Source organism: Balaenoptera borealis (genome assembly GCF_965194805.1).
Source record: "Balaenoptera borealis genome assembly, chromosome: 17".
NCBI classification, from domain to species: domain Eukaryota; kingdom Metazoa; phylum Chordata; class Mammalia; order Artiodactyla; family Balaenopteridae; genus Balaenoptera; species Balaenoptera borealis.
In genome coordinates this window covers 18,445,579-18,469,276 of record NC_138876.1, presented here as the reverse complement: position 1 = coordinate 18,469,276, position 23,698 = coordinate 18,445,579, and the positions used below count along the sequence as shown (strand labels likewise).

Genomic DNA, 23,698 nt, shown 5'->3' with positions numbered 1-23,698 from the left:
GGCATTGGCCTTGAGGGCATCAGTTTAGTGCAGGGCTTGGGTTTTAGAGGATTATGACTTTGGGGTTAGGAGGGAGGATCAAGATGACCTCATAAACCTAGCTTCTCAACAGAAAGGCAATACTCAGGGTGTTGAGTGGGGAAATGAAAAAACAAAAGTCTTTCCTGATAGATAACTGCTAAACTATGAACCTGACCTTATAAGGCTTTGAGGCCCCAAATTCACCCTTTTTATGGGGATCAAAATCCAGAGGTCGAAAGTATAGCTTAAAGAGGTCTCAGGATGCCATATATATATACATATATATATATATATATGTATGTGTATACATAGACATATGGCCCCATGTACCTGCCAGAAGCTAAGTAAATCTTTTTTGAAGAAATTCATTTTTAACGTAGGTCTCAAAAATTCCCAGAGATGAAGTTCCAAGGTACATATACTTTCCAAGTATCCTGAACAGAAACAATAAATTGCAAACCCACAAAGATCACAAATATCAGAATCAGACATAAATGCTAAGAATTACGTTTAATATGTTTAAAGAAATATAAAAGGGAACCAAAGTATGACAAAGGGAACAGAAGACTGTCAAAACCGACCAGCAAATTTGAAAAAGAAACAAACAGTAAAAGCTTCAAGAAAAGGAAAAAAATACGATAATTGAAATTATTTGTATATGTATGTATAATCTGATTTCCAAAGGGAAAGGACAGAGAATAAAGGGAGCTGATATTAGAAGATACATAGAAGAGCTGACGAGTTTTCGGAAGACACCAATCCTCAAGCAAAACAAATAACAAAGCTCAAAAAGAAACATAAAAACCAAAGCCAAAGAAAAGATCTTAAAAGTATTCAGAAAGAAAAGACAGAATACACACAAAGAAACAATTAAAGTGACATCTGATATCAGCAGTAATAGTGGACTCTAAAATCTATGTGAATAACAGTTTCAAAAAGCTGAGAGAAATAAATCTGTTATCCTAGAATTGCATATATAAACAAAACTATCTTTCAAGAATGAAGGCAAAAATATAGCTTCAGACAGAAGAGGAGAGTTCACTATTCAGAATGTTATGATAGGAATGTCAACAAGAAGTACTTCGAGGAGAAGGACATTGATCCCAGTTACAAGAAGCGATCGTAAGCAAAGAAGCCCATAAAGAATCAGTAACAGTATAAGACAATAACAAGAATGCTGAATTTGAAGGGTTTTTAAAAATCTTGAACAGAGAAAATATACAGATTGAAAGGGAGAATAGGTATTGATAATCTTCTAGGGGCCTTGATTTGATTTTGAGGAAAGTAAAGATATTGATTAATCCTAGACTTCTAATAAGCAAACTCAGTCAATCCAAAAGAAGGCAAGAAAGAAGGGGATAAAAAAGAAAATAAAATCTAGCTCAGTAAAGTTTAAAATTAAACTGTAAAATGATATATGAGGCAAACAAAATTTAAAAATTGGTTGATATAGCTATATTAATATATAAAAAGAACAGACCTCAAGTTGAAAAGCATTATTGGAGATAAAGAGAGTCAGTATATACCCTGATCAACTCCTTAAGAAGATTATAATCCCAAACAAATTAATTCATCTAACACTAAATCTTCAAAACATACAGAGCAAAAAACTGACAGAACTACAAGGAAAAATTAATAAATCCACAACTGAGATTTTAACATAACTCTCTCAGGTAATCAGTAAATCAAGTGAACAACAACAACAAAAGAGTCAACAAGAATATCAGATTGGAACAACACACTTAGCATATTTGATATAAGGGAAATATAAACATGTATACACACATACATACATACATCTGTCTCCCCCAAACATTTTCAGCAATCATATCATATTCTAGGTGATCATGCAGACGTTAAGAAATTAAAAAGAAAAGCATCAAAATTCTTTGACTAAATGTAAAACCTACTAAATAATAATTAGAAAACATATAGAATTGAATGATAACGAAATAATACCTATCAAAACTTGTGTGATATAATAAAAAATACTATAAACTTACTGCCACTGGATCCTTCTGGTGAAGCTGAGCAGCTGTTACTTGTCTAAATCCACCTGGGTAGCTATTAAAAGAAACAAAGACATTAAAATTGGGAGTAGGCTATGGTACAGTATTCTTGAAATGAACATTCTTTTATAACATGAAAACTATTTTTATTATGAAATTATACTTGTTTCTCGAAACTATGCTGTTCATCAATGTCTTAAAAATTAAGCAGTAACCTATGCTATTTGAAATGCTATTCTCTTAAGTGGTCAAATTAGCAATCATTATTTCATAAAAAGTTCCACATCTTAGAAAATTTCTTGGCGAACTATTTATATTTCTACTGGAATTTAAAGTTATTCATCATTCATTCATTCACTCATTCAGTCAAACATTTTTATCACTGCTTGAATTAAAAAAAAAAAAGCAAAGTGCCAAAATGTTTCACATTCCCTGACAAATCAGACAAAATGAATAAGCTAGGGGTCAGGTTTGGAGAAAATAGTGGTAGACTACCTGGTTCTGAAGGCAAGTTAATACTCTCTAAACAAGTCGTGCTCCTGTTTCCTATTAACAGGAAGTCATATGTTGGTTCTAAGTAATAAAATATTTCATTGTGTTCCAATCAAAATTATATATAAAATGTAGATTAAAAAAAATATTTGGGATAGTACTGGAGGCATCTTGGTAACTTGAATACCCCAGATCCAGGTCTGGAATCTAGGTTTTGCCAGTGGCTACCAGTATAATATTAGGCAATTCATTTCATCTCTTTATATATGAGTTTGCTCATATAAGAAAAATGATAATATCTGCCCCATCTACCACTCAAGATTTTTATGAGAGTCAAGTGACAGTGCTTAAGAAATTTAAAACAAAAACAACATACAGATGCAAGGTTTTATTACACTGAATGGATGGATAAAGCCTTAATGATTTTTGAGGATGGGAAAAATAAAATGTAAAGGCAGTAGACTCTGCAAGAAAAATGTATGATTACCTAAATATGATTCCTTTTGTAAGTTTCTTTCAACAAGACTTGAAAACATTTTAAAGATGATTTAGAGAACCACGTTTTAGGAATAAAACTTAAGAAAGCAAATTTAGAAATTTGCTGAGAAAGATGGATAATTTTCAAACTGATGCTCTTTCATTTGCTTCATGGAATTTCAGCCTCAGAAAAAGAAATACCTGTCTAGACTTCTATTCCTGTATTCTTTCTCTCCGGGAAAAAAATACTTTATGTTTTATCATATTGTTATCTTGCATTTTCATATTTCTTTCCCAATTACCTGTAAATTTTATAAAACTTGGTTTATATATAGAGATTTACCAACAGTAAAAATTACTAAAGATGGATGTGAATTCATTTTTGTTACATTAAATAAAGAGTTCATGAAAGTGTTTAAGTGTAGGAATGGGCAAAGGCTGGCTAATGGAAGCAAAAAAGTTATTCCAAGCATTTAAGACCTACTTGGGCAAGAGAGGAAAAGAAACAGATGGGAATATCAAAGTCTGCCTGTCTAAGATGAAGGTGCACTTGGAAATAAAAAAATAATAATTTTGATCAAGAATGAAAAGCCAACATTTTAATCATATCTTGCATGATACTGAAGAAGGTATGCTTAATTAAATTTGTACATGACCTGAAACTGAGGGGTTAACTAACACATTATATGACATAATCAACATCTCAAAAGATCTTAAAAGGCCAGAGATACAATTTACATGGAGTAAACTTAAGGTACTGCAGTTGATTAGAATGCAACTAAAATACACAGCAAGGAGGATACATGGTTGAACAGCAGCATGTTTGAAAAAGACTTATGAGTTTGAGCTGATGGAGAAACTCGGTGTAGCACATAGTGATATGGCCTTGAAGGAAAGTTCTACTACAATAGAAGATTGCATAACTGAAAGATGGTGGAGTCACATTATACCAGAAAACCATTAAAACACAGCCAGGTGAGTGTATTTAGTTAAGAAAGATACTGATAAGCAGTGATTGCACTCAGAGAACAGTGACCAAGATATAATGGAGATAAGACATCTGAAGGGAAGCCATAAAAAGAACTTTGAAGGAACTACAGGTGTTTAGTCTAGAGAAAAGACAGATCAGTGGGTACTTGCTGATCATTGTCTCAAAACTATCTGAAGGATGTCATGTGGAAGATATAATTTTACACTGTCCAAAAAAGGACTAAGACCATTCTGAAAGCTAGAGAAAAACAGATGATGACTCAATCGCATTGAGATCTTTCTAAAATTTAGACCACATCAAAGGCAGAATGAATGGGCTGCCTCATGAGCTAGGAGATTGCTATTATTCAGAGAGGCAGACCTATATATAACTTCAAAGGCATGTTGTGGAGATTTTAGGTATCTTCCAAACTTGGGATTTCACTCACCATTCTTTCAACATCTCATGTACTTTTAGAAGTTCAAGATGGTTCTGGAAACAGCAGTAAGATGAATTATAGGAAACAGAAAGAAAGAAGTGAGAAGACTGACTAAAAAATGAGAAGAATCTAGATCAGAGAGGTTATATGAAAAGCTTCCAGGGAAAATAAATACTCTCAGGTAATCATGAGTATTTGGTACAGTATTGCGGTTTTTTTGATTGAGTAGATCATACATGTGGCATGAACAAAATTGGTATTTTCTTAAATTTTGAAAAAACCTTTTTCTTTTAAATAAGACCAATAATATTCTTAAAGTAATATATATTCAACTGCCTATCTTCCCTGACAAAAGCATTATCTTACCCAGTATGTGAGGAGTACACTTTTTGTTCCCATTTGTTTCCAGAAAATGCAATGTGCCTTGTGTTCATTATGACAACATGATCTCCACAGTCACCTAGATTTAAAAAGAACAAAGAAAAAAAAAAGATTTTATACGAAAATTCTTGACTTTAAGAAAAAGTGAGCTTGGTTTTTTATAAAGCTTATCAAAGTCCAAAAAACACATCAAAAAATATAAAGCAAGTCACAGTGCAACATCAAAATCATTGAATAGATTTATGTTTCTCTTTCACGTAACATCTAAGCACAGAAAGAGTTGGCTAGACAGTTGGAAAATCTCAACACTGGAAGGTAAAAGAGAATTCAATAAAGATGCCAATAACAATGACACATCTTTTAAAGGCAAACCTACTGTTACTCCTATTTTCTCTGCCGATTAACAATTACACTTCATTAAAATGTACTATTAATAATTACACTTCACCACTTTTAAATATCTCATACAAATTTTCCCTTAAAAATAAAAGAGAAAATGAAAACAATATGCATATAGATGAAAAACGGTTTGTTTTACCAACAGGTAAATTGGAAACAAATGTAAAACATCACAATTGATTATTCTTTTCAAATTCAGAGAAAAGAATACTAGGATCTTATGCTTAATTACTGACCCAAGGTTTTTTCCAAACACATTTAACTAGTTAAATTTAAACTGCCACTAGCAACTATGAGTACACATATACTTGATGCAACAGATGATCTGAAAATCAAAATATATGTTTTGGATTAATTTTCCAGTGAAAAGTACCCCTAGGCCTGGCTGTTCGTCTAAAAAAAAACCCTAAAAAGTCAACATGTAAGTTTTCACAAGTCACTGTACATGACAAAATCAAGCAGTCAGAAACATTTATTAAATGCCTATTCTACTAATAGAAAAACAAACTTCAAAAGATTCTTGAAGGTTATTTATTTGAAAAAAATCACCACTGAAAAAGTAAGTATAAATAAGTACAGTATCTCAAAAATGAAGATTACGTTATAAGAGTCTATGCAGAGCTTGAATTTGAATGACAGAATTTTCAGTGAGAAGTTCATAGTTTATATAAGACAAGGGTAAAGGAAAGAGGATAAAGCAGGTGAGTTTTCTTCACTAGAGTGTAAGGGAATCCAGGGGTGTGAAGGAAAGATCTGGGAATGGGAAGCTTGCTGTTAGCTGGTTGAAAAGGAAAGTTTGACTATTTGGCAAATTAAGTGACTAAAGTTCCCAAAAGTGACCCATGGTGGGCTACTAAGGCAGCTGGGCAAATGAACCTGAAGAACAAATGAAGAGGGTGAGAAGATACCTACACAGTCCCAAATAATGCCGAAATTATGTTAGCTTTCAACCGGACACTTAGAGTTGAAGAAGCTAAGGCTTGTTAAGATTAAGTGATTTGTCAAAGCTCACACCAAGGTATGTAACTCCCTGTTCAGGCTCTTTCTGTGACACCTATTTGGAGGAAAAATGGAATCTTTAACTTTCTAATAAACCTGAATTTATTTTTTAAATGTTGTTTAAGCTTTAAATATGCAAAAAGCATTTTGCGCCATTCAAAACACATTTTTACTTCAAAAAGGATCTTTCAAGGGACATTAGAAAGAATACCACAAATCAGGTGAAAATTGTGTTCTTTCAGCTCTAAGCTATGAACATCTAATCTGGGAAAAATTATTCTCCCTTAATAACTTATGCCAAATCTCTACTGTATTTAATAATTCTTAGAAGCACTTCTCCACTGTCTCTAATTAAAACCAACCAGCAATTAAATCTTTTTTAAGTGCACTACTTATTAAAACAGAAGCCAATATTATGATTAAAGCCTAAAATCCTGGATATAGTGCAATCATTTCTATCTAAATTTCTGTTAATCCAAATAAATAGATATATGTCATTTTAAAATTTTAATTGAAACATTTTACGTTTTACAATATGCACCAAATACATATAAATTGGAACTCTACTGCCTGATCAAGAGATGGTGGAAGTTAATTAATATCTTTCAAACTTAAAAACTTTTTTTTAAAAGTTAAAGTTTAGTAATAAGCAATTTTTAGAAAAAGGAATTGAGTTTATTTACAAAAATTTATCAACTTAGATTTCTGACCTTATTTGATTTCTTTTTATAATATTAGGTGCTAAATTAAATGGCCAAATAAAATTCAAACTAATTCAATCAAAGGGAAAACTCAAAGGTTTATGTCAGGGAATCTAAGGTCTCCTTCATCCAGTGCAACACTGCTTTTACATATTGGGTCTCCTTACAAGATTTGGTTTGAGAAACGTTTGAAAAATAGCTGTTCCAATTTAGTGATAAGCAACAAAGTTTGGCTTTGGCCTTTATGTTTGTTTCCAGCCTTGAAGGACAAATGTCTTGTTTGTTTCCAGCCTTGAAGGACAAATGTCCAAATGCCTACTTCAACATTTTTTTTTAGCATCCCTGAACTTCTGCAGGGCTAATGTGACCGATGATCATGTAAGTTACCACAAAATCTACTGAGTGTAAAGACGTTGTGATAGGAACAAGGTGTGTTGTTCAAATTTATGATAATGTGTAAATATTCCTTCTAAAAGAGGCATGCATTCTAGATATAACCTGGAGCAAAAAGCTTCAGTGCTTTGTACAATGATATTCTAGGAGTGAGATGAAGAAGAAATGTGTGATTAAGACTGTAAAATTTCGGGGGCTTCCCGGGGCTTCCCTGGTGGCGCAGTGGTTGAGAATCTGCCTGCCAATGCAGGGGACACGGGTTCGAGCCCTGGTCTGAGAAGATCCCACATGCCGCGGAGCAACTGGGCCAGTGAGCCACAATTACTGAGCCTGCGTGTCTGGAGCCTGTGCTCCGCAACAAGAGAGGCCACGCTAGTGAGAGGCCCGCGCACCGCGATGAGGAGTGGCCCCCGCTCGCTGCAACTAGAGAAAGCCCTTGCGCAGAAACGAAGACCCAACACAGCCATAAATAAATGAATAAAAATTTTTTTTAAAAAAGACTGCAAAATTTAAACAATGCATAGTTAACATTTGAAATAGACTGACACAACTGAAGAGTAAGAGAGAAAAATACATTAGCTGCGTAACTTTAAGAAGAGCATTCTAAACTTTTTTTTCTAACAAATCCTTAAAAGATTTAAATAAATAACGCAAGGCAGAATACCAGAGATTAGACTAGTGAATTGTTAGAATTGTTTGGTGTGCTAACATTCATAACATTAACCTTTAAGAACTGTGTGAAACTTTCGTTTGATTTCATTCCATGTGCACCAGAAGTATTTTAAGATGATCTAATAACTTTAGATAATGCTTAAGAAAGGTTTCCCTTTGCTTCTTTTAAATGCTCATATGGTTCTCCTCAACTGATTAATTTGTAGGCAGTGAAAAGAATGGAGTCCTCGTGAAGAATAAGGCACAATCCAAAAATCACCAAGTGGCCTTCCTTTTCCTGTATCAGTGAAAAGCAAACATGTTCAGAGAGCTCCCAAGTCTCCCATTCAGGAGGGCAGCTCTAATCAGAAGGAGAAGGGAGTGCCTATAAAATGGTTCAAATATTGTATATGTTATGTATCTGAACATACATACAGGTCCATGGACTTTGTGAGATGCTGTGGCAAACCAACGTTCCATTTATTAGGTTATTTTTTTATGGAAACGGTGGTCTGGGTCAAGATCAAGATGATCTGGAGTTAGGAGAAGAATGCCTTCCTTTCACAAAATTTGAGAGAAGGTGGAATCAGTAGTAGCCACCTAATTCTTCTTAAAGTGTAGCACTTATCTGTCCACTGAATTAAAGTTCTGCTTCCTTACAAGCACGTCATTACTGCAAAAGTATTCCTTAAGTACTGATGAGCAAGCGTGCTGCTAGAACACCAGAGGAGCTTTTGTGGCTGCCTGTCGGGCCACCCTTCCCTGGTAATGGAGAATAGCTTTTCTATGAAATTAGAAATTTACTTCTTAAAGACTGAATTGCATTTTTGTTTCACTATATTTAATATCTGGCTTTTATCAGCAAAACTTTGGACTTTTCATGTCCATAAGATGTCACTAAAATCAAAACAAACTGCATGCAATTTTCAATTTACAAATATGTTGTTTTAAGTTTTTTCTAACATATACTGGTTTAATCAGCATTTATTAAGTATGTTTCATGTGTTCATAATCACTGTAAACATGTTTATTTGAAAACTGACATACAATTTCCCAGAAAAACAATATGACAAACGATGGCCATATATACAGGAAGGGCTATAAAAGTTAATATTTAGGTGTGATAATGGCATTTGGGTTACACAGGAGAATATCTTTGTTCTTGGGCGACATATGCTGAAATATTTAGGGGGAGGTATAATGATATCTGTAATTTATTTTCAAATGATCAAGTAAAAAAATATGATAAAATATTAATAATTGTGTAATCTAGGTGGCTGGTATAGAGAAATTCACTGTACTACTCTTTGAACTTTTCTGAAAATGTGAAAATTTTTATAATAGAAGTTAGAAAGAAGTAAAGGACAAACAATTCCATGGAAAAATGGGAAAAAGAAATGCATAGACCTTTCACAAAATGGGAAATGATAAAAGGCCAATAAACAAATGAAAAGATTCTCAGCTTCATGTGCAATCAGGAAAATGCAAATTAAAACCACCAAGAAAGAGCATATCCCATTTACCAGAGTAGTCAACATTAAAAAGAACGACAATATCAATGTTACTGAGATGAGGAATAATGAAAACACCTGCATATAAAGACTAACTAGGTTCCCATTTTAAACCCAGTAATTCCTGTCCTACAGACAGACCTCAGAGAAACTCTTCCACATGTGCCCTGGGAAAAAGGTACAAGAATACTGATAGCAATGTTGTTTGTAACAGCAAAAAAGAGGAAAACAACCCAAATGCTGAGTGTATGGGTATTCATTTCACCACCATTATTATTAATTTTCTTTAAAATATTATCTATATTTATATATAGGTAGAGGAATGCATCTCTATCCATCTAAATATATCTTTGTATATTTCATGTTTCAAAATAAAGTTAAAACTGTGATCAACTGCAAAAAATGCTGTTGACAGGTCAAGCAAGATGAAGAGTAAGAAGTGATACTTGGATCTTACAGGGGGACAGGAAGTGCCTAGGAAAGTGAAGTCAATCACAACTACCTGTGATAGGCAGAAGGCTTTTAGCATGAAAGCAACTGTTTTGTTTTGTTTTGGAAAAAGGACACAGAAGAGCAAATCTATTAATTCAAAACAGGGAAAAGTAACTTTCCATGCCTAGCTAGCTAGCCCTACATATCTTTCTGGAGGAAAGGGTTTTTTCAAAGAGAGGGCAAGCTTATTTGCTCATTTTCAAAAACTCTATTGAAATGCATGTTGCCACATGAAGAAACATGTTTAAGAGTGAACATTTAATTTAAAGTCCAAATCAGGATATTAGGAGAGGGAAAGGAGGGGCTACTGATCATTTTGCTGGGGCAATGGCATAAAATGGGGTTGTCTTAGACAAAGTGGTCAATATGGTTTTCCTATGAAGAAGCCAAATTCATTTTAGTGCCCCAACAGGTTTTTTTTGTTTGTTTGTTTTTAAAATTTATTTATTTATTTATTTATTTATTTTTGCTTGCGTTGGGTCTTTGTTGCTGTGCGCGGGCTTTCTCTAGTTGCCGTGAGCGGGGCCTGCTCTTCGTTGCGGTGCGCGGGCTTCCCATTGCAGTGGCTTCTCTTGTTGCGGAGCACGGGCTCTAGGTGCGTGGGCTCCATAGTTGTGGCACGTTGGCTTCAGTAGTTGTGACTCACGGGCTTAGTTGCTCCGCGGCATGTGGGATCTTCCCAGACCAGGGCTCGAACTCATGTCCCCTGCATTGGCAGGCGGATTCTTAACCACTGCTTCACCAGGGATGTCCCGCCCCCAACAGGTTTTTATCAAGAATGGAATAAGGGATCCTCAGGAAAAAAGAGATCCTTAAAACAGCCCAGGGCTTCCCTGGTGGCACAGTGGTTAAGAATCTGCCGGCCAAGGTAGGTTACACCGGTTCGAGCCCTGGTCCGGGAAGATCCCACATGCCGCGGAGCAACTAAGCCCAGGCGCCACAACTACTGAGCCTGTGCTCTAGAGCCCGCGAGCCACAACTACTGAGCCCATGTGCCACAACTACTGAAGCCCACGTGCCTAGAGCCCGTGCTCCACAACAAGAGAAGCCACCGCAATGAGAAGCTCGCACACCGCAAGGAAGAGAAGCCCCCGCTCGCCACAGCTAGAGAAAGCCTGCGCGCAGCAACAAAGACCCAACGCAGCCAAAAATAAATAAATATTTAAATATTTAAAAAAACAACAAAAAACAGCCCAGTCAAACATCTTCAAAATTCTATCCTGACATGAAAACTGTGATTACCAATAACAGGTCTAAAATGATACTCACTCAGTTGATGGTACATAGGTTTATGCAATCCTTGAAGTTTAACTGATGCCAGGGCAGCAAGTTTGCCAGGGGGCTGCATTTTCCCATCTAAGAGATACCAAACTCGAGCAAAAGTGGCCCATTGCTTGAAAAGACAGAAGAGGAGACAAAGAAAATTCTAATTAAATGGAAACAACTGAGTTTGCTATTATATACCATCACACGTAATCTACAGTTAGCATCAATAATTATTATGAAAAAAGATCCTATCACTAATTTTTTTGTTTTGTTCTCATTTCTATTTCTGGAAAAGGGAGATCTTTTCTCATTATTCTGCAAAGATTAACACAGTAATCTTTCCTGCCTGCTTTTCTATTAACAATATGGATTATGCTCTTTTAAAAACATTCCAAAGATATTATTTCCCTTTACATTATGACTTATTATTTTTTGTGCCATATAGAATAGTATCTGGAGGGGTCATGAAAAGCTCTTATGAAAGTAGAAGTTGTTTATGAAGGTCTTCAAAAATATTTTGAGATTGGAAGGTACATTAACATTGAAAGATGAGTGGCCAATTACGAACTGAAGACTATTCAGGAGTTTAATTCCAAGGGAGAGTTAAATAGCAGAATGTAGCTGGAAAAGCATAGATGGATGATGTTGAATAAACTTAAATTTTAAAAAACTGCCTTAGATAGACATCTTAGGCTGCCTCAGGACTAAACCGCTGTCTTTGCAGTATCCATCACTGTCTTCAAACTCTAAGAAAATTACAGGCCAGAAAGATCTTGATCATATGCTTTCTCTATGGATATACACAAGCAGCCAAACATGCTGGAAAAAGTACAACTAGGCTCGCTGGTTTTATCTTAAATTTAATTATCACAAATCTCAAATCAGCTTATAAAACTGCTTACTGGGCTTCCCTGGTGGTGCAGTGGTTGAGAGTCTGCCTGCCAATGCAGGGGACACGGGTTCGAGCCCTGGTCTGGGAGGATCCCACATGCCGCGGAGCAACTAGGCCCGTGAGCCACAATTACTGAGCCTGCGCGTCTGGAGCTTGTGCTCCGCAGCAAGAGAGGCCGGGATGGTGAGAGGCCCGCGCACCGCGATGAGGAGTGGCCCCCGCTTGCTGCAACTAGAGAAAGCCCTCGCACAGAAACGAAGACCCAACACAGCCATAAATAAATAAATTAATTAATTAATTAAAACACACATTAAAAAAAAAAAAAACTGCTTACCAATCTGCTGTTTTCCTGTTCTCATTTTTCTAGTCTCTACCCCATTCCCCTTTTACATCTTTTGTCAAGTTTATTTCATATATTTTGATGCCATTGTAAATGGTATTGTATTTTTAATTTAAATTTCTGATTGTTGCTAGTATATAGAAATACACTACCTTTTTGTATTTTGGTCTTGTATCCTGCAACCTTGCTAAACTCATTTATCAGTTCTAGTAACTTTTTGTAAATTCCATTTTTTACACAGATGATCATGTCCTTTGCAAATAAAGAGCTTCTAGCCCATATACTTTCCATACCTCTCTCAGTTTATGAACTAAAAAAAAAAAAAAAAAAATTCAATTCAATTGTCTACAGGACAACTTGTTTCTTCACAATAAACTGTAAGAAAAAAAGACAGGAAAAGGAAACTATTATTGAGAGAGACATTTAAAAAATAGCAACTTATTGCTACTTTGGATCCTAATCCAAAGGAAGAAACTAAAAATATTATGTATTTATATAATATACATGATATGTGTGAGAAAATTGGAAACTTGAACACATACTGGATATCTGATGATACTAAGGAATTGCTGTTAAATTTCCATTTAGCTTTGATAAATGGTAATGGAATTTTTTTAAAAATCCTTATCTTGTAAAGAACATATTGAAATATTTACTGATGAAATAATATGAGTCTGAGGTTTACCTCAAATTCATAAGTAAGAAAAGGAAATGAATGGGGGTACAGATTAAATGATATTGGCTGTGAGACTTTTGAAATTGGGTGATATCTACTTTTGTGTATGATTAAAATTATCCATAAAAACAAACAAACTCCTGACCTCCCTTCCCTACCAGCAACTGCCTCATTTCTTTCCTCTTCTTTGTAGCAAACTCTTGCAAAGAGTTGTCTTTAATTTGTCTCTCCTCATTCTCTCTTCAACCTACTCCACCCTGGCTTTTATCTTCCCACACCATCACCAGCACACTACTGCCTGCCAAGTTTACCATGACCTTCACATTACTAAATCCATTGGTCAATTCTGTCTTTGACACAGTTGATCATTCCCCTCTCCTGGGTATTCTTTCTTCACTTGATTTCCAGGACACCACCCTCTATTGCTTTGTTTTGTTTTGTTTTCCCATCATGCTAGTTCTCTCTTTCTCTTGCCTCTGAAATGTTGAAATGTTCCAGAACTGTTCTTGGCAAGCTAGTCAAGAAGACCCAATGCAGCCAAAAATAAATAAATAAATTTTAAAAACAAACAAACAAAAAAGACACTCTCAGATAGAGGCCAAGAAAAGGAAGAAAAAAAGAGGATAACTAACAAAGATGTAAATACATGGATCTGTATAATGCCAATAGAAACCAAACGAGAAAAGATTTTTACAAAGTAAAAACAAAAAAAACCTGTTGGGGCACTAAAATGAATTTGGCTTCTTCATAGGAAAACCATATTGACCACTTTGTGTAAGACAACCCCATTTTATGCCATCGCCCCAGCAAAATGATCAGTAGCCCCTCCTTTCCCTCTCATAATATCCTGATTTGGACTTTAAATCCTATCTTCTCTTTACACATTTCCACACAGACTTCATCCAGACCCATAACTTTAAATGCCATCTGTATGTTTATGATTCCCTAATTTACATCTCCAGCCTGGACCTCTTTCCTGAACTCTACACTTGCATTCAATTGCCCACCTGGCATATACACTACAGTGCTTCTTAAACCATATGTAGCAGAAGACTAGTTTTCCCCCAGTCCATTGCAGACCAATACCTGATAGGAAAAAAAAAAAAAAACCTTTGATAAAACAATTAAAATACTGCCACAATGTCAAATTGCTACAGTTTTTTAATGTTTAATTTTACTTTCTGTATTTTCCTCATTAGGGACAGGTAACAAACAGTCCAAGGAAGGAATCACACTTGGAGCAGGACTAGACTAAGAGGCAGCTTAGACCAACTCCTGCTCTTCCTCCTGAAACCTGCTTCAATCTCAGCCTTGCCTATCTCAGTTGATGGAACGTTCTTCCGGTTGCTGAAACAAAAAACCTTGGAATAATTCTTGTTTTTTCTTTTGCTGTCGGCGCACATACAGTCCTTCAGGAAATCCTGTTGGATCCACCTTCAAACGGAACGTGACCACTTTTCAACTCTACACAGTTACTAAGTCTGGTTTGTGCCACCATCATGTCTAGCCTGGATTATTTTCAATAGCCTCCAAACAGATTCTTTGCTTCTCTTCTCCACCAATCCCCATCTCTACACAGTCTATTCTCAACTCAGCAGTCGTAGTGCTCCTTTTAACACTTAAGCGAGATCGTGTTACTCCCCTTATTTTGTTCAGTAAATCAAACTCTTACAATAGTCTACAATGCCCTATATGATCCAGCTTATTACCTCTCTGACCTTCCCTCCTTCTTCCCGAGGTGGGTAAAAAGAAACACGAAAAGGGTTGACTGAAAAGGGGAGGGTAGGAGTACCAAGAAAACGACAGCAAGTGGTGGTCAGAATCACCACCGTTTGTGCTTCACCGAAGCATTTCCGGGCCCAAGGACCCGGCTTCCCATCCTACTCAGCTTCACTAAATCCGACCTCCTTCTGCCAGCGTAATGAATGCCATCGAGCTACAAGAGTGCGAGCTCACCTGGGGCGCCCTAGAAAAACTCGACATGTTTCCCCAGTAGCAGGACAGTCCTTTTTCCAGGATCCAAGACCTGTCCCGCAGCATCACGGGCCCGGCGGGAAACGCATGTAGCCGAGTATAACAGATCCTAGACAAGCCAGCACTCGTCTGCTTCTCTGCTTTTCCTGCATCTCCTCCAATCTTCCCACCGTAGCAGTTTCGTCATGAAGCGAGGAAATGATCTAGTTATTGAGAGAATAGCCCCCGAAAATAACTCGCTTGCTGGAAAAGCTGCGGAAAACCAATGGAGGACACACAGTTTCCAGCCGACCTAAGTAGAAGGAACCGGAAGTGCGTCAGTAGCGCGGGGCTGTTTGGATGTGGAAGCCGAGAGCTGAAACGGGGTCTCAGCCCTGAGAGATGGATCGGTACCTACTCCTAGTGATCTGGGAGGAAGAAAAAGTCCCGTCGGCGGCGGGTGCGGTGGCGGAGCATGGGCCAGGGGCTTCGTCCGCTGAGGGTACCGAGAAACAGCCAGGTAAGCGCTGGGCTGAGAAAGAGCGGGAACGGCTTGCAGGGAGGAGAAAAAAATTGTGATCAAGTTCTGCTGCTGTGACTCTATCTGGGATCGACCTGGTAAGGGTTGAAAAAAATATTATCTCCGTAGAAAAATAGGGACAAAATTGTGGATGCAAGATTCCAGCGCTCAGAAGTTTCCGACACAGTAAATATTTAACTGAATAAATTCCCTACGCCTTGGAAGTGGAATTTCTGTTCTTTGGACATATATGCATTCAATAGGTAGTTCTGCCTCCTGTGTTCCAAATGCAGGTAATACAGAAAGGAACAAGCTGGAAAAGGGTCTTACTCTCCTAGAGTTTACATCCTAACGGGAGGACACATTCCACACATAAACTAAGTTAAAAAACAAATTATAAATTTAAGACAATTACGACCGTTTGAGAATGCACTGCTTTTTGGTGCTCCTGTCTAGAATCTGTATTGCATTTTATTTAGCTTGTTTTGATAGATCGGCATTTTGAGGAGGAAATGTATGTGGTTGTGTACAGAGTATTGTAACAGGATTTTCCTTCTCCGTTTAAAATTATTCTTTTGGGGGAAGTTTGGATTTGTGTTAACTGGCAGGCATGTGCAAACCGGGAGCTTTACCTATTTTCTGTGCTTGCTTTAGATTTATTATATCAAAACTTGAACAGAGTGTAGTTCTTTTATGTACAATATAGTGTACTTGAGAATCTCTGATGGTGAAACTGGAATAGGTCTACATTATGTAACTCTTGAACCCAGTTGAGTTAGTTTGTTTTTTTCTTTTTCAGACTTAAGAGCAGCAAATGTTTATCAGCTCCTGAAAAGAAGCATTAATGCTTCAATTAATCCGGAAGATAGTACCTTCCCTGGTAAGTAAAACATAAACCCCTCTTTTCACTGGCACAGCATTTGTACTGGAAATAAATTTAATTAATCTGGTCACATGGGAGTCCAAGAAACACTTGTTGACTGTGTACAAGTCACTGGGATAGGAAAGCAATGAAAGAAATACAAAATGGAAAAGATGCTATCCCTCTCTTCCTGATGCTTGGATGTCATAAAGTTGTTATGAAAATTATTTTAGGGTCTCAGCTTGAGTTTTGTTCCCTTTATGAGATTTTCTTGCCCATCTTTAGCTCCATATAAGATAGAGTAATGTGGCATTATAAGGAGTATCTGTGATTTTGTTGTGAGTACAAATACATTATTAATGCTTATACCCATTTCCTTACCTTTTATTTTTCCATCCTTACCTCTTACTGATTCTCTTAAAAGCACTTCATAATTGTTAAACTCAGTAATCTTTTCTCCATTCTTATCGCTTTAACTTTTTCAAAGTATTTGACTTTTTTGAACACTCTTTACTTTGTAAAAATCTTTTCTCCTTTGGTTTCTATTGGCATTATACAGATCCATGTATTTACATCTTTGTTAGTTATCCTCTTTTTTTCTTCCTTTTCTTGGCCTCTATCTGAGAGTGTCTTTCAGAGGCTCAGAAAAAAGGAGATATCAAAACAGGTCTAAAAGATGAAGGAAGTTTCTGGAGATGTCAGGGAGAGTGTGCTTGTTTTGATACCTTTATAGTTCTCATGACTGTACAATCTGTTCCTTTCTCTTTCATCAGAGAACCTGTCTCTTGGGTTTCAACTGTCACCTTTGGGAAATTATTTCTAATATCTATATGCTACCTTAGCCAGTTTGCCAAGTCCTGGTAATACTCATTAATTTTTCAAGTTGGTATAATTTAAGTCAGTACTACTAGTATTGCAAGAAAGATTTTGATGGAATATGACATGTTCAATTAAGAACATGTGATTAGTTGCCTGTAAGATTGCAAAGTGAAAATATTTTGTAAAAGTTAGATACATGTGTCTGGAACTCCAAAGGAGAGTGAAGCTGGAGAAACAGATTATAGAATCATCAACATATAGATGTCAGTTCAAGCCATGAGAAAGGATGGGTTTTGGATAGTGAGAATAGCAGAAAATCTTGAAATGAATCCCAGTATGTAAAGGAGCTGAACACCAGTTTTTAAAGGAATGAGAAGGAGGAGTGGGAAAGATAGGTTCCACAGAAAGCAAGTGTTTTCAGGAGAAAGTAGTCAAATGTGTCATTTTCGATTCCTTTCTTAGTCTTACGTTGAGAGGTCAAGTACCAACAGGACTAAAAACTGTTAGATTTAGAAATAGGTTAGTCATTGGTGACTTTGGTGAGTGTAGTTTCAGTGGCATGTTGGAGACAAAAGAACAGATTAAATTGGATTAGGAGGGGAATAGAAAAGGTAAACAGGAAGTAGAGACAGTCAAGTGTAGATAGTGCTTTTAGAAAGTTTATCTTCCTGAAGAGTAAAGAAAGAGATATAGTAGTAACTGGAAAAGGGAGGTGAATTTAAAAGTGATTAAAAAAGATAATTTGAAAAATACTTGTGCATATTTAAATGCTAATGGGAAGGAAATGACAGAGAAAGAGAGATTGAAGATGCAAGCAAGTCAGTGGCCTGGGGTCCCGGCAGAAGTCTGAGGGATAACCTTGATCGGAAGGCTAGTGCCTCTTACATGTTAACAGGGAAGAATGAGGAAAGACCTAATGGGAATGCAGGAAGGGCAATATGTTTGCTGACAGGATGTTATGGGAGTTACAATGGCTTCTATTTTCTTTATTTTTTTATTTTTAATTTTTTAAATAAATTTATTTATTTATTTTTGGCTATGTTGGGTCTTCGTTGCTGTGCATGCTCTTTCTCTAGTCGCGGTGAGCAGGGCTACTCTTCGTTGTGGTGCACGGGCTTCTCATTGCGGTGGCTTCTCTTGTTGCAGAGCACGGGCTCTAGGCGCATAGGCTTCAGTAGTTGCAGCACGTGGGCTCAGTAGTTGCGGCACAGGGGCCCTAGAGTTCGTGGGCTTCAGGAGTTATGGCACGTGTGCTCAGTAGCTGTGGCTCGTGGGCTCTAGAGCGCAGGCTCAGTAGTTGTGGTGCACGGGCTTAGTTGCTCCGCGGCATGTGGGATCTTCCCGGACCAGGGCTCGAACCCGTGTCCCCTGCATTGACAGGCGTATTCTTAACCACTGTACCAGCAGGGAAGCCCGGCTTCTATTTTCTTAAGGAAGTAGGAGGTAAAGTCTTCTGAGATTTTGGCAGAAATTGGTAATAGGCACTTAGCTTCATTCTTAGCTTCCATGAGTTCAACTCAGTTATCACGTTTCTCCTTCTCCCTCCTTTGAATACAATTTCTGTACATAGCTCTAAATTCTTCATTGCTCTTCTGATTTGCACCCTGGGGTGACCCATAATTTTGTATCTTCATGTAATATTCCAGTCTCCAAGAAGAGCATCTTCTTTGTCTCTAGGCTGAAGTTACTCTTTAACTCCTCTCTCTTTGGCAAGGCTGAACCAAACCTTCATGGTCTTTGAGGAGGGAACCATTTTCCTTAAAATGACTTACACGGTTTTGTATTACTCAAGAGTAATCGAGTGGGTGTATTTTTCAACATCTTTATAGTAGATTTTAGTGTTTGACATGATGATTAATATAATGATGTAGATTTTGAATTGTGATGAACTAAAGCAGAGTATTCATAGCAAGTGAATAATTTTGCTCTTTAGGCAGATTCTCCTGTTTGAATTTTTAGCAGAGATTTTTAAAGATCCATATTATATATATATATATATATATATATATATATATATATATATATTAAAATTACATAACTCTCTAAGTATATATGCTATAACATCTGCTTATTTGTGGTATGCCTTTCTTCTAATAAGTATGATTTTGTTTTCAAGGCTGTTTGGTAGGCGATATACCAGGTTCCAGGAAGTGGTTCTTTGCAGTGCAGGCAATATGTGGATTTTATCAGGTAATATAAATAAGAAAATAGTCACTAGTGAATGTCTTTGTTAATATAAATAATTCCATGTATGCATTATTTAATGCAATCTTTTGATATATTAGTTTTGTAGTTCTGACTGGGAAGAGATACATTTTGGTGTGGAAAAAGATGAAATTGAAGATGTTCTTCAAAGAAATATCGAAGAATGTTTGAGTGCTGTTGAGTGTTTTGAAGAAGAAGATAGTAATAGCAGGGAATCATTATCCTTGGCTGAGTATGCTTATGTACTTTCTATCATGTCTTTAAAATATTTGACATTAGATAGTATTTTAGCCGTGAGAGTGAAGATTTGATATGTTAGCAGCTATAGTGAGGGAATTTACATAATTCAAATTTTCAACTCTTTGTTTTGGAAGACAGGCTATTTGGGCCTTTTATTTGAATAAAATTCTTTAAAATGCACAAATTGGTATCTGAAAATGTTTAGCTTCTTAAGCTTGCATAATTGCAGGAATCATAAAAAGTGATATTTTTATTAATATGTCACTTTCTTGAAGCAAACTTCTGCCTGATGTTATATTTCAAGGGCTTGAATAGAAACTTTATTTAAGGTTAATAACTGGCATTCAAACCACAGTATCATTTTCATTTTGCTGTTTGAGACTGAAATATATGATTTCTTCAATTCATGTGTATCTTCAGCATTTCAGGCACCTTTAAAATCCATAGTTTCTGAGGTGTATGTAGATGATTGAATTCACTTTTAGGTTTTTTGAATTGTGGTACAATATATAAGATGATCCAGGTGATGTGAGTTTTGATAATTTTTTTTTCTTCATGAAATATACCATCTCTGAACCATAATTCATTCTTGTCATTTCAGTCTTCTGTAATACGTCATTACAAAAAACTCCTTTGTTTATTTTAATATTCAAATATTATACTTCTATAAATTGCTGCAGATTTTCAAATTGTGTTTTCCTGTTTTCAAATCATATTTGTTTATACTGATTAATGAGGGGAGACATTGTAGAACCATAGAAAGGGCATTGTAACAGAGGCTAGTAGAAGTGGTCTCTAATTATATAATCTTGGGCCAGTCACTTAACTTCTCTGGTGCTTTATTTTCTCATCTTTAAAGCATTGAGATCCTTTTAGATGATTTCTAAGATGCCTTCTAGCCTTAGGGCTCTTACCATTCCGTACGTTTTCTCACCACTATTAGAAGATGGCAAGTATAAAAGTGATTATTTCTAGTAAGTGACCTAATAATTATTTCCACAAGAGGGAGCTTGAAAACTATACTTTACCGTAAGGCACCTTAAGTTTTTTAGACAATGGTGAGTTTATAATAAAGGATTTAAATACCTTTATGTTATATAATAAACTATCTTGAGAAAAAAAAAATCATAGGGGTAAAACGAATAGATTTTAAAGAATTGGAGGAGAGTATCATATTTTCCTGTCAGGGCTGTTATGTGCCATTCAGAGAAAAGCAGTAGCCTTCTTTATTAAATACTTAGTAATACCTTACTTTTAGGGTTTAGAAAAATGGTCTATTAGTTATGATTTATATTTAATATACTAGATATAATTTAAGGAGGGCTTTTTTCCCCTTTTTTGTTAATGTTGTTTGTTTGTTTTGGGGGTGTGGCTAAGAACTTGGACTCGGGGTTTGAATCCTAACTTCCACACCTACAGCGTATGTGGACTTTAGGTGAATTATTTAAAGTGAGGATAAAAATAGTATTATAGTAGTGCCTCATGGGATTGTCATGAGGATCAAATGAGATAATGCTGAATGCTAAGTATTTAATAGTGTCTGGCACATAGATCCATTTAATTAATATTACTTATTATGATTATATGTAATGTGTGTATATATATATTTTCCTAACCTACTGTTTTATTTTAGCCTATATGAAGAATCTGCGGAAAATTTGCATCAGTTATCAGACAAACTTCCTGCTCCTGGTAATATTTTATGACTACTTTCAATAATTTGTACCTTATCTTACACTTTCTGTGAATGAGTGATAAATTCATTCTTTATGCTCATGTTCTCACTTCTAATTTTGAAATTAAAAATTAAAAATAATTTTCTATATGAATTTGTTAAAAAACATACTCTACTACTTTAGTAAAGTACCTTGTTGAGACATCACAATTTTCTTAATTGTTTTCATTTACTTAGACAAAAATTAGAACTTAGGAAATTACTCATCCGTTTCCTTCTTCAGTTATTACTGAAGAAGCAGCTTTGCACTGTATATACCATTGTTTTCCACAATGTTCTATAGAACTCTACTCCCATGAGCAACTCCTGGAAAAAGAAGTTCTTTAACCTAGATCATTTGGATAACATACTTTTATGGTGTGAAGTCACTGTACATATTATCAAATAGAAAGTCTTGCAGTAAAAGAAGCCCTTGACTCTGCATTTTTTTACACAATCCAGTTTTTTTCCTATAATAGAATAGAAAGCATATTTTATGAAATACTGCATCATACTCTTCTTAAAACTGTATTTTGTCTTAAATTAATCTTTCTTTGTGTGAATCAAGTAGCTGATTCATCTAAAGCTTGGTACACTTTGGCATCCACAAATACTTTTGAATACTTTTCTGAATATTTTCATTATTGGAGGTCATTTATTGACCTCCAATAGTTGTTGGAGATAGTTGCAGATAGTTGTTGTATCTATTATATGTCAGGCGTTGTACTAGGAACTGAGTATACAATGATGAGTAAAGCATATGTGATTATCATAAAGGACTTTATAGCTCACAGTCTAATCCTTATATTCAGGATTATATTTTAGTATAAAAGATCCTATATGGAAGATAACTGAATACATTGATAAACAAACATGTCAAATTTTTATATGAAGTTCAAAATATGGAATGTACAGTTGCTATTTTGGCAAATTGGAATACTTTCATTGTCAAACTTTTATTTGGTTTCTGTTTCATTTTGATTTTTCTGGTCCTTCAGTAAAATTTATCATTTTATAAAATTTAAAGTTTCATGAAGTTAACCTTCTTTCTCAGGAACCAATGATGTTGTCAGTATAATTGAGTTTTCTGAGTGTTTTATTGTTCTTTACAAAGAGAAATAATTTATTTGAACATTACAGTTTTATACTAATTCATTCCCTTTTGTATAACAAAATTAAGTATAGAAGAACATAATGAATTGCACAGGTTTTTTTCCCTCTGTCAGTAGAACAATAGCATTGATGATCTCAAGAGCAATGTATAATTAACCACTGGCACATAATTGGCAAGTAATTATGATATAGTTCATTGTTTTTCTGGCATATGCTAGCTATTTCAAGATAACATGGCTTTAAATCAAATGTGAACATTTAAAAATTTTGAACTCCTAAAGATGTATATTGTTTTGAAGAATTTCAGAAATTAAAGTTAAAATCCTTCTTCATCTTCTAAATAAACATAAAATTCAGTTGTTCAAGGTACTGTTTTGAGACATTTCAGATCTAACATCTTTAAAAAATTATAGTTAATCAACTATGCTCCAATATAAAATAAAAAATTTTTTAAAAAATTACAAAAATGCCTTTATCTCTTTCTAGGTAGAGCAATGATAGATATAATACTGTTGCCTTCTGACAAAGATCCCCCTAAATTGAGAGACTGTTTGCCTACTGTAGGAGCATTAAAACATTTGAAGGAATGGTATTCAGCAAAAATTACCATAGCAGGAAATCAGTGTGAAACGTAAGCTTCTTTGTTCATATTTGACTACTATCTGTGTTGTCCGCTTTTACAATTAACTTGCTACCCTGTTTTTAATAGACCCAGCCTTTGAAGACTTTTTTAAATGTGACAAGGTAGTTCTATGTCATACTGTGATTAGAGATTTATCTGTTAAGAAGAACCTACATTTTTCTTATTTCATACTTTATATTTCTGAGAAGTTTTAAGTTTTTAGTAAATATTATTGATGCTTTCTTATAACTATTATTGAGCATTAATTCTCCAAACACATTGTGTGTTTTTTTTTTTATTTATTATTTTTATTTTTGGCTGTGTTGGGTCTTCCTTTCGCTTTCTCCAGTTGCGGCGAGTGGGGGCCACTCTTCATTGCGGTGCGCGGGCCTCTCACTATCGCGGCCTCTCCTGTTGCGGAGCAGAGGCTCCAGACGCTCAGGCTCAGTAGTTGTGGCTCACGGGCCCAGTTGCTCCGCGGCACGTGGGATCTTCCCAGACCAGGGCTCGAACCCGTGTCCCCTGCACTGGCAGGCGGACT

At 35.7% G+C, this 23,698-nt stretch overlaps 2 protein-coding genes across 12 annotated transcripts in view; one reads left to right on the top strand and one right to left on the bottom strand.

The window, feature by feature from the left end:
* MRPL13 (mitochondrial ribosomal protein L13) overlaps nt 1–15,305 on the bottom strand; it is a 37,584-nt gene extending 22,279 nt beyond the window's left edge. Inside the window, exons 1-4 of one of the 2 annotated variants that reach the window (XM_082364489.1) lie at nt 15,066–15,305; nt 11,205–11,328; nt 4,775–4,868; nt 2,025–2,085 (exon numbers count right to left, since the gene is read on the bottom strand). In XM_082364489.1, the coding sequence (XP_082220615.1) occupies nt 2,025–2,085; nt 4,775–4,868; nt 11,205–11,328; nt 15,066–15,149 (363 nt within the window). In that variant the 5' untranslated portion in view covers nt 15,150–15,305. The remainder of the gene's footprint in view (nt 1–2,024; nt 2,086–4,774; nt 4,869–11,204; nt 11,329–15,065) is intronic. The other variant, XM_082364488.1, reaches the window with a different exon arrangement.
* Nucleotides 15,306–15,378: 73 nt separating this feature from the next.
* Nucleotides 15,379–23,698, top strand: part of MTBP (MDM2 binding protein) — a 106,983-nt gene continuing 98,663 nt past the window's right edge. For all 10 annotated transcript variants that reach the window (XM_082364280.1, XM_082364277.1, XM_082364275.1 and 7 more), the window contains exons 1-6: nt 15,379–15,582; nt 16,382–16,462; nt 19,380–19,453; nt 19,549–19,700; nt 21,342–21,400; nt 23,022–23,166. In XM_082364280.1, the coding sequence (XP_082220406.1) occupies nt 15,465–15,582; nt 16,382–16,462; nt 19,380–19,453; nt 19,549–19,700; nt 21,342–21,400; nt 23,022–23,166 (629 nt within the window). In that variant the 5' untranslated portion in view covers nt 15,379–15,464. The remainder of the gene's footprint in view (nt 15,583–16,381; nt 16,463–19,379; nt 19,454–19,548; nt 19,701–21,341; nt 21,401–23,021; nt 23,167–23,698) is intronic.